Below are 11,713 nucleotides of genomic sequence, written 5' to 3'. Positions count from 1 at the left end.
ATATAATAATTCAGCGTTCATCTTAAAAGCTATTGTGTTGCACATTTCATTGCCCAGTGTATTCATTCCCATGTATGTGTGTTAGTAATTTTTGCATAGAAATGCTTTACATAGGTATTACATACACCCTTTGGATAAAAGTTATAAATAAATGATCAACATTGCCATCAAATATTTCCTGTAAGGCTATCACACAGCTGTTCCCATGTCAGTTCTTAGCTCTCCTTTTAATTTATCTCAGAGTTTTCAAGTTGTACCAATGTACATCCATAAATATCATTTAAATGTCCAGTAAAATATTTAACCATGTAACTAAGGAATTAATGCAGCTCAGTGTAAAAGACATGGTCCAGAACCATCTTCCTTTACTCCACACACACTCTGATGTTGTGTATGCTTTCCTGTTTAGCAGTTATGTATGTCTGCATCGTACCAGTTAGATTAGGCCCTGAGTCTTTCTGTTGTACAGGCTATGGCCATTACTGCCCCTTTACTAGAGGAGGAACCTGAAGATCTGAGAGTTTCTGCATATTGCAGGTATTCATGGCTGAATCCTTCTGGTTTGGGGTCATCTACTTCTCCATGTCATACCACAGCATCGGTGATCAGAGGGCTCCGAGTTGCCAGTTATTCTGTGCCATGATATTAAAGAGGATGGGAGGGGCTTCTATCTTCCATCAATGGCATATTTGATTTTAACCTTCACTGTGCAGCTGGCAGACTTACCTGCTGTAAAAATCACCCACAGGCCAGGGGACCTGGAGATGTCAAAAAAAAAAAAAATCCACAGCTCCATTTCAAAAATTAGAAGAAAAATCCCTTTCAGCTGGTGACAGGGTCTTCTGAGGTAGCTTCAAGTATCTCAGCAATGCAGACAAAATTGAATTATGCTACTCCGAGGCTGAAACCAGCTGCAAGCCTTCCTGCTCCTGCTGCAGGAGAGAGATAGGCAGAGCTAGGACAAGAAGATGGAAAGAAAAATCCTTGCTTTGCTGCCCCAGCTACCAGCAGAGGAGAAGGTGAGGAGGAAACTATTGCATTTTCCAGGTCTAGCAAAAGGATCAAATGTCTGTTTGCAGTGCCTAGGTCTTCAGATTTCCAGCAGAAGAAAAAGAGACAGCAGTTGGTCTTCTGCCTCCAGCACTTTGCTGCCATGACTGTACTACTAAATAAAATGGACCAGAACTTGCTACCTGCCCTGAGAAAATTGTGCAGCAGGTTAGGAGGTTGCAGGAAGCCCTTCAACTGTGGTTCCACGAGCAAACCAAACCATGATGCCTCTCCCTGATGGCCAGTCCTAAGTTTGGTGAAGAGTGAGGAGTGTCCACACCTCCACCAGCTGGAGGGGGCAAAAAGGAGTTTTCACAGGAAAAAAAAAAAAAAAGAAAAAAAATCATTAGGGAAATATATAGCCCTATGGCCCTAGAGAAGAAGTGCCTATGGAGAAAAAAAATGCTTTATTGAAATTGCAGATGGAAACTTATTCTAATTGTGTTCTGCCTGGCTGGAAACTGTTTTACATCATTCCCATAAATTACGATACAGAAAGCAGAAAAAATGAAAAATAAATCCCAACTGATCTCTTGCTAGAGCTTTAGAGGAAACTGTCCCAGGAAGGAGCATGTAACATGGTAGATGTAATTTAGAGTATCAAATATTAAAAAGAAAGTAATATTACTGCCACTCTTGTCCTCTTTCCCTTTAGCAGAGACTGACTGGAGAAGTCCCAGAGGTAAAGTATTTATGAACTTTGAGATAAAGGATGTTAAACTGAAAGATATGAGAGCTAATATCTTCTGTTAACCGGAGAAAACAGAGGATTTCCTAACTTCAACCAAACAGGGATACTCTGACCTCAAAAGTGGATGGTATAAAAGAGGTACCAGTGCTCCTGTGATAAATGTGCTGTGATGGGCTGAGTCTCCGTAGTGCTGAGGTCCAGCCAAGCTGAGCTTTTGTTTTTGAGCCTGTGCTATAAAGCAGGGATTTGGGAAGAATCAAACCCAGCTAAAATTGGATACAAAAATAGAGAGATAATAGATAAGAACAGTGGGGATGCAAGAGATCCCAGTTGGTTTTACACAAGGGTGCAGTACATTCTGGAGGGAAACAAGGCTAGGACTTACGGCAGAGACTGAGTATAAGGATCATTTTGGGATAAAAAGGCATTTCTTCTGACTACCACATTTTTGGCACATGCATGTCCCCAGAGCAGAGGTGGAGTTGGAGAACTGGAGGTTAAAGACACTGGTTTTCACAAAGCAGATGGCTCTGGGAAGCATGTGACGGAGGGCGTTGATCTTTCCTGCCCCGCTCACTGTGCTGGAGGTCAGGCCAGCAGCTCCAGCATGAAGGAGTTTGCCCATCCATCATGAAGGGGTTTGCCAGAGCCTCTAGCTCTGCAGAGGGATGGTGACCCTCACTCCTCAGCTGTTGCTCGCAGAAAATCCAGAGGGTTGGCTTTCCCCTCAGTGCTGGACACATACCCCTTCCCCTTGGTGCAACTGGCCCATGCCTGCCAAACGTGGCAGACACAGGTGAGGGCACCAAAAAGTTGATCTTGACATCCTCCAACTATGGCTGTGCTAATTCAATGCACTGCACCCCGTGCAGTTTCTGCACAAGCAACCTCTGCCCCCATCTGCTCAGTGTAGTAACATCAGAGACACATATGCAGACATTGGTTCCAGAATGTTTTTTGTCAAAGCTTCATGGCACAAGAGCGCTATAGTGAGAGAGAAAGCTGAAAGAAATGGATCTTCCTCCAAAGAGTGGCTAAGATCTCATCAACACATATCATTTCCAAATCAGATAGTTTTAATAGAACATTCACTCTGCTGCTGAACCACAGGACATCTCCAAACTTCACTGTGCAACTCAGGTAGCACTGCCCAAGGGGCAGCAGTTCCCCATATTTTAATGGTAGAGACTATTTTTGTCTGTCTGCTCTTGCATAAGGCAGAAGAAAGCTTGTTCAGGGTAACAGATATCCGTTGCTGCAGCTTGGGTTCTTTCATCTTTGATGCATCTACTGCCTGTTCAGCCAGGGAAGAGTTCATCTACACGCTCCGAATATGGTTTATCTGTCAGCTGAGCACTTGACATCTCTGGGCGCCTGCAAAGTCAGCCTGTCTCTAAGCTAAGATTAGAGTTTCAAACAAAACGTATCAGGAGGCAGGATTTTCCGAAAGTTCTGCACACGGCTATGATGTGGAAATTTCAGATTCATGAAATATAAGCACATTGTTTAATCCTTCTTTAGGTTAGATAGGCATGATTGTAAAGTGATATTCAGCATAGTATCAGTAGTATCCGTAATTCTTATCGGTGGAGAGTAAAGGAGACAGTAAAGAGAGGGAAGCATGATGGGCTGTAACAAAACTGGACCTAAAGCTGGTATCAATACTGCTTTTTTACTCAAAAGACTGTGTTCACAACACTCAGACACTGCCCTCTATATAAAAAAAATGGGGCTAGGAGTCATTTTGAAAGATTTTCCCAGCAATTATATAATTCTCAGGCTTTCAAGTACATATGTCAACTAAGTAAGTTGTTTAAAAGGGCAAAGAGCAACATTTTTAGTAGCTATCCTTCTCTGCAGAATAGTCATGCGCTGTAGCTTGGGGAAGTCCATGCTGTGCTCAAAATCTTGCCAAATATTATTTAACCTGGAAGAGGAGATGATTGTTGTTAATAGTACTCCAGATCTTGGCACCTCAGCATACAATTATAATAACAATAAATCAAAATAAATAAAAGCTAAAATTCCCATTTGTGCAAAGCAGTTGTCGCTTAACTGTGGTGCCTTCAGCTTGTGTGCTGTAATGCAGCATTTTACTGCCCTTATTCCTAAAGCTATAGACTTTCAATAGCAACTTTAAAGGAGACTATGCAGCTGATGGTCAGGCATGAATAAGTGTCACAGAAGCAAAGTAACGTAACTGAAGGTCCTCATGAAAAAGGAGTATGTATTTGCACTCGGCATCTGGCTAGTAGCTACAGGAACTGTTTTAGATGCTGCTGTTTCCAGATCGGAGCTAGTTGTCTGCTTAATTTTAAGCACAAATATTTAGCTATTTTCCAAATACGACTGGGGCCTTGAGCCTGCATCTTCTCCAGCTGCTGGATGCTTGGTACTAAAAAGGGGTAGCGCAAGAAACATTCCTTCATCTGCTTGATGCTGAGCACATGTGTGCCTTCTTCAGGCTCTTCGGCTATCTTCAACAAGTGGATTAGAGGCTTTTTCAGATGTACCTTCTAAATCTTTAAAAAGCCAGAATAGGCTTTAAAACTTCCTGTGAAGCACAAGCCTGTGAAGTGTTTCGATCATTCTCTAATCTACAGAGGGTTGTCACATTATGGGCTCCGTAAAAATTTTATGTACGTCATTACCTCATGCCATACCCAGAAAACCCAAGAAATGTCCTTAAAGTGCACACCCACCTTCCTTGGATGTGGAGGAGTTAATCTGACACAGTGAATTCTGGAGCACTTTGCTTCATTAAAAGCTAAATTTAGACCTTTTCATGAAGTCGATGTACTGTTTATTCTTCCTACTACAAATGCTGTGACTTTGGAAAAAAAAGCTGCAATTTCCAAGAATGCAAGTTTCCATTAAACACAAGAAGCTGAGAAATTGCCAAAGTTGTAAACCTCGACCTGTGGGAAAAAGAATAAACTTCTGTGATTTCACTATTTCAACATTGTGAGTAATCTCTGCTATACCCATCTCATATGCCAAGACCCCTCTGTCAATGCCCATTATACCAGCTGAACATTAAAAGAAGCCTGACTCTGCCCATCCAAGTTAACCAGGTTTTTATACTTTTAAAAGCAACTTTTTTTTTTTTCCTTTTTCAGAAACAGTAATTAAGTTTGTCAAAAGCCGCAGAGGCCATGCGATTCTGGCTCTGGTCCTCCAGACACTTCTGCACATGCTTGCTTTTCTGCCTGTGAGTTTTTTCTCAGTGAGATCGGAGGCAAGATAAAGCTTTAAAACGCAAAATCTTTGGCTTACCGGAGCACGCAAGCAAGTGCGTGGATCCAAAAGAAAAAATGAAAACAAAACCAAAAATGAAAACAAAGGAAGCAAAACAAAAAAGCTAGCTGGAAAGTTTTCTGGATCAAGCCTAAACTGGCAGCAGTGCCTGCAGCACACGCTGAATCTCCTGATAGTCCCGTCGGCCACAGGTACCCATGTGCTTTCACACCACGTGTATACCTGTGTGTGTGACTGTGAGTGGATTCCTGTTTGAGTGTGCATATGTGTGAGTGGGAGTAAATGTTTGTGCTTGTGCATATATGTGTGAGTGCCTGTGTGTGTGTGAATATGTGCTTTTAGTGTGTGCAAGCATGAGTATGTGAGTGTGCAAGCATGAGGGTGTGTGCATGTACGTGTGTGTGTCAGTGCATGTGTGCGTGCGTGCATGTATGAATGTGCATGTGTGGGAGTGTTTAGTGTGTGTATAAGCACAAGTTGAGGAATGTTTTTAGTGTGCCTGCATATAAGCATAAGTGTGAGTGTGTAAGCATGTGTGTGTACGTGTGTGCACATGTGTGAAAGACTGAGTGCATGAGTGTGTGTGTGTGCATGTATGTATGAGCATGAGTGCATATGTGTGTGTGCATGCATGACTGCATGGATGAAAGTGTGTGTGTGCACACGTGCATGTTTTAGAGTGCGTGTGTGCACAGGTATGTGTGTGCATGTGTGAGTGAGCATATGTACACGTGAATGTGGATTTTTAGTGTGAGTGTGCATGAGTGCATAGGCATGTGCACGTATGCATGTGTGTGTGTTTAATGTCTGTGCATGCACAAGAGGGTGTGAGTGCACACACGAGTGTGTGCATGTCCCTACTGTGACCGCGTGTGTGCGAGCGTGTTGGGCTGCTTGCGCAGGGGCTGCCCCCGCGCCACATGGTCACCAGGATGGCCCCTTTGCTGCTGTGGGGATGTTTGGAGCCTGCAGTTCCTCTCCTGGGGACAAAGCCTGGGAAAAAGGGAGGGAATTCTCCACCTCATCGCGGAGAGCGGGAGAAGGGGGAGCCGGGCGCCTGCTCCAAGGAGTCCTGCTTCCTGCCTCCCCGCGGACGCTTGGCGCCAAGGGGGATGCTCCGGGGGCACCGGGAAGTGGCGCTGAGGAGGGGCTCCCAGCTGCACTGCAGGGCCACGTCCAGAAGAAATTTCTCTGTCGGCTCTCGCCACAGCCCCTCTCGGTCCCAGCCTGAGGGATCTTATGCTGCCGCTGCCACGGCATGCGAGTAACTGAGCACTCCCGAGGAGCCGATCTGTCCCACGGCACGTCACTTCAGACCGCATTTTCCTCCAAGAAATAGGGGCTGCAAAAGGCATCTTGCTGTGATGAGGTGCAAGGTGGCCAAGCTAACCCCGTTCTCTCTCTTCGCAGGGCATGGAGTGAGAACTGCAAAGACGTGCTAGTGGAACCGTCCCCCTTTGGCATCCTGCGAGGTAGAGTATGGTGGCAGGAAGATGCTGGCTCGGAAGAGTATCATCCCCGAAGAGTATGTATTGGCACGCATCGCTGCAGAGAACCTGCGCAAGCCGCGAATTCGGGACCGGCCCCGCAAAGCCCGCTTCATCGCCAAGAACGGGGCATGCAACCTGGCGCACAAGAACATCCGCGAGCAGGGACGGTTCTTGCAAGACATCTTCACCACCTTGGTGGACCTGAAGTGGCGTCACACACTGGTCATCTTTACCATGTCCTTCCTGTGCAGCTGGCTGCTCTTCGCCATGATGTGGTGGCTGGTGGCTTTCGCTCACGGGGACATGGACGCGAGCATCGAGTGCGCTGCCAACAGCACCAAGTGGACACCGTGCGTGACATGTGTCAGGTAAGGGCATGAGGTGGGATGAAGAAGGAGGGCAAGCGGAGCTATCTGGGGTCCAGCCCATGCTTCACGTGCACCTGTCACCAACCTTGGTGAGGGACTAAGGAGCAAAGCGCCCTTTGGGGAACATAAGTCTTCTTTGCAAAAGACTTTTGCTAGAGAGCCAAATATGGGGTGCTCCAAATGATGAACACATGGACTATGTGCACATTGCAGGACCCCTGCAAGAGTCTGTGGGGTGGCGAGAGGGGCTGGGGCCCCCCAGCTGTGCACAGCTCTTTTCTCCTTTCTCTTACACATCATTCTGAAGCACCTCGCCAAGTGCGAAGTAATTTTGCATGTGGCTGACGAGGGAGCTGAGGTTTCACTCTTCCTTTGTTTTGACACTTCTCTGCTAAATAGGGATTTTCCCAGCTCTAGTCATCCTCAAGAATTATAGGCATTGGCAGGCGGGGGATGAAGAGAGTGTTGCTGAGTTGTGTTTTTTCCCTTAAGTGGCTACAAGCGATCTCCTGGAGGACAGCAGCAGGGTTTGTCCAACCGGACAGGATTGGTAGGAGGGGTATGACCAAGGAGAGCAAATGATGAATTAGTGTAGCTTTTTCTTCTAGACCATGACTCATGCTAGGACCTGGGGTAGATCAGCCAACGGCTCCTCGAGCGTCTGCTTTCAAGTCATGATATCTTGCTAAACCTGCCCACCAGATCTACCAGGTGAAATAGCAACTTTGCTGTTGGTTGCTTTGGTGGTTGCTAATACTTTTAAGAGTATCGAGTCATTGGGTATGAAATAATATTTAATATTGTAAAGATATACACAAAATAACAAAAAATATTTTAAAATTTATTTCTCAGAGATCTAGGCCCATGAATATCTTACGAGAGCTTTTTTGGGTAGGTCTCATTATAGAGTTATAGGACACCTTGTTTTGGAAATTTTAAGTGGTACATAGAACTTGTACAGCACTTGAATTTTCCAAAATGCTGTGGACTTCCTAAGTCTTGCAGCAATTTTGCCTCGCAAAGAGATTATTATCCGAAGAGGAGTTGGAGAGCACTAAAGTGACAGACCTGGGGATAGAGTGATTTGGAGTTTCTCTCTCCCACTTCACATGTTCAAAATATTAGAAAAAAAAATGCTTCTTTGGTTGAAGAACTTCTATGGAAGAAAGGTGGACTCTCATCTCTTTTTTTCTCTCTCTCTTTTCTTTTTAAGCAGTATTGTTTAGGGAAATCTGAATATTTACTCCACAGACCAAAGAGCTTTTCAAATAGTGAATTAAGTTTTAGTCAAAAAGCTCATTCTGCATGGAAATGAATATTCATTAACAAAGACATCATTCCCTTATTTCTATTAATCAGATCCTTCATCCCTGATTTCCTCACTGTGAAGTGCAAAAATAATCCCCCAAAATAAACAAGGAATTGCACCAAAGATTGAAACAAATGGGAATGAAATAAAAAATCATTCAAAGACATTTCCACAGAGGCTGGGTAGTTTTCTGAAAAATGAATTTTCTCTTTCTACACAAAATAGTGCTATTCTAACTTTGTTTCATGACTCTGACTTCATTGAAAATATATTTAGAAAAAAAAAAGTTAGTATAAAATATATTCTCTCAAAAACACTGACTGATTTAGATGATTTAGAACTGTATTATAGAAAGGTCATATATTTATTGTAGGTAAAGCTATGTTATGCACATAGATGCTTCATGTGCTGCACCACATAAAAAGGGTGACTGTCATTTCAATTCATATGTGAAGACATGTGCTGCATGTCCTGTAGGTGAATCCTGAGATACTGATTTTGTACCTATGAGACTTTGGTGAGTGTCATCATTTGTGTCCAATTAAACAAAGTGACGAAAGACCTGATGTATATGGGGTAGATGATATCATCGTGTACTGTAAAGAACACAGTAGTTTGTATTTGGACTCTATGTGGAAAATACGTTTGGAAAGGTTGCGGACAGTATCCTCTGATGTCTGGAACCGTAATGCATAAGGGCCATTTGAGTTAACTCACATGTCTACATCCCAGTTATGTGATGAAAATTTTCAGCTGGTCATTGCTATGCACAGAGGGGGAATGTGGGGGCCACTGCCCTCCTTCTTGAGCCTGATCTTGCATGGTTTAGTCACAAGGAGAGCAAGTATTTTGGAGGTTGTGTAAATCTAGGAATCTCCCCTTTCCCGTTAAAGGGGTTCACAATACAGAAAGGCAGGTAATATAGGTGAAATGCTGCAGATTTCCCAGTTTTCCAGGCTGGTGGAAGAATTTCTATCTACAAGCCAACTGCTCTCATGTCCCCAAACCCCCGGTCCCCACCGAGATCTTCATGGGATGGAGAAGATGGAAGGTCATGGCCAGTGTTAGAGGCACTGTCCACTAAGATGGGGAGAGTATGTGTTATCTCCTGAGACTCCCAGACCCATCTGATGTTACAGCTGGTCTTTTAGGAGTTCAGGTTCTCAAGTCTTCCCCCTCACTGTTAGATGCCATATTGGTCATGCAAACATTGAGTCATTGACTGTGCAATGCTTTTGCTGACATTACCAGGTCTTAATGTACAAATGTGTCTTAATGTACAAATAGGCTCTAAAGTTTATTTCTAGAAAGTAAGTACTAGGAACTTCTCAGTGTATGTTCAATGAACTTAGAGGTAATTTTGTGCAATCTTCTTCTCCAGGTCTTTCACTTCTGCTTTCCTCTTCTCCATTGAAGTTCAGGTGACCATTGGCTTTGGGGGCAGGATGATGACAGAAGAATGTCCCTTGGCTATCACAGTCTTGATTTTGCAGAATATCGTGGGGCTAATCATCAACGCCGTCATGCTGGGGTGCATATTCATGAAAACCGCGCAAGCTCACAGGCGGGCAGAGACCTTGATTTTCAGCCGTCAGGCAGTCATTGCTGTTCGAAATGGCAAGCTTTGCTTCATGTTTCGAGTGGGAGACCTGCGGAAGAGCATGATCATTAGTGCCTCTGTGAGAATCCAGGTTGTGAGGAAGACTACTACCCCTGAAGGAGAAATCATACCCATTCACCAAGTAGATATCCCTGTGGACAACCCCATTGAAAGCAATAATATTTTCCTTGTGGCTCCCTTAATCATTTGTCATGTCATAGACAAGCGGAGTCCTCTTTATGATATCTCTGCTGCTGACCTGGCTCTCCAAGATCTGGAGCTTATAGTGGTACTTGAAGGAGTTGTAGAAACTACTGGCATCACTACTCAGGCAAGAACCTCCTACATAGCAGAGGAGATCCTATGGGGTCACCGCTTTGTGCCCATTGTCACTGAAGAGGAAGGTGTATATGCAGTTGACTACTCCAAATTTGGCAACACCATCAAAGTTGCAGCACCACGTTGCAGCGCTCGAGAGCTTGATGAGAAGCCATCGATTCTCATCCAGACCCTTCAGAAGAGTGAGCTGTCCCACCAAAACTCCTTGCGGAAACGCAACTCCATGAGAAGGAACAACTCCATCCGGAGGAGCAACTCCATGAGGAGAACAAATTCCTCCCTCATTGTGCCCAAAGTACAGTTTATAACGCCTGAGGGAAGCCAGAGTGCCTCTGAAACATGATATTCAGCTTTCTGCAAGATTGAGGGGCTTTTAAAGGAGGAAGCACCCATAGCATTTTGTTTAAATTTTCTTTTACTTAAGAAAGTGGTATCATGATGCAAACCAGAACTATTTATTCTACTGCTTACTGAAAGCACCACCTAATGGCACTAGGAAACACTTTAGCACTTAGTGTATGAATTAATAAAAAAAAGGCATATACACTAAAGAAAACACTGTTCACTCATGTAATATATCATGTATTTATAGGTGTTTTAGTGGCAGGCTAATTTTAAAAAACATATTTTTCCCATCAAGGGAGTCTTTCCCATCTTTTTTTGCCGGTTGTCACAAAATGTATTTTTTTTTTCCTATGTAACTGACACCTCTCCAGGCAGGAGTGAGTACATTTGCAAAACTGCTGCATATCAACAACTACCATGGACTTTGTGGGGGATTATAGGGATATCTCTCTTTTGGGGCCGAATCCCTTCTTCCCTTGAAATGAGCAGCCAAATTCCTCAGTGATTTCACCGGAGCAGAGTCAGGATTTTACCTTCGACTCTGCGCATCTCTTGTTTCCACTGGTTTATGGTGAAGTCATTGAGAGAGAATTTCAAGTCTGCCAAACCAAACCAACCGTATTTGTGAGCCCCAAGCTCCGCTATGGTGCCCTTATGGGCAAGATGCACTGCTGGAATACAGGGTGCATTTGTAATGCATACTCAAGTCTGCCGTGCTGTCAAATGAGCATCCATTTCTGTAAATTTTTCAAGATGAATATAATATACCATTTTAACATTCTCTGCGTAACACTGGAAGGCCAGTTCTTCTTTCTCTTACAGACTAACATGCTGGAGGTGATGGCTTTACTCCCCTCATTTACATTACTTTTTGTAGGATTAATATTGTATGCTTTAGTAGAAGGTTACTCTTTTACCAGTGGGAACTCACTGATGGGCATGAGAGATTATCAAGCCAATAATCTTAAAGATAATATTTGCAAAACTATCTGAATGTTTTCAGGGGTGGTTGGAATTGGCTGCTGTCACCAAATTATTATTTTTTAGTGCTGTCTTACTTGTGTTTTTGTGTAATAGGACATTGATAATTAAAAAAAAAACTTTTCAGATTAAAATGGGCATTCATTACCTAGAGGCACTGCAAAATGTTACTAGAAGTCTTTCTACAAGCATAAATGTCTGGTAAATAATTGTATCACACAAAGCTAAACTGAGACACACTTTTTCCTAGAGGCACACTTTTTCTTCCCCCTCTGCATAAGA

At 43.7% G+C, this 11,713-nt stretch overlaps 1 protein-coding gene across 1 annotated transcript; it reads left to right on the top strand.

Annotated features, from left to right (window-relative positions):
• The first annotated feature begins 6,423 nt into the window (after positions 1-6,423).
• KCNJ8 (potassium inwardly rectifying channel subfamily J member 8) lies at positions 6,424-10,756 on the top strand. Its single transcript, XM_010226575.2, has 2 exons — positions 6,424-6,857; positions 9,548-10,756. The coding sequence occupies exons 1-2, from the start codon at positions 6,493-6,495 to the stop codon at positions 10,446-10,448; spliced, it is 1,266 nt and encodes a 421-aa protein (XP_010224877.1). The 5' UTR covers positions 6,424-6,492; the 3' UTR covers positions 10,449-10,756.
• Positions 10,757-11,713: the final 957 nt, after the last annotated feature.

This window comes from Tinamus guttatus, unplaced genomic scaffold, assembly GCF_059628265.1.
Source record: "Tinamus guttatus ecotype Peru unplaced genomic scaffold, ASM5962826v1 Tinamus_guttatus_pri_ptg000308l, whole genome shotgun sequence".
NCBI lineage: Eukaryota > Metazoa > Chordata > Aves > Tinamiformes > Tinamidae > Tinamus > Tinamus guttatus.
This window is presented reverse-complemented; position numbering and strand designations above follow the sequence as displayed.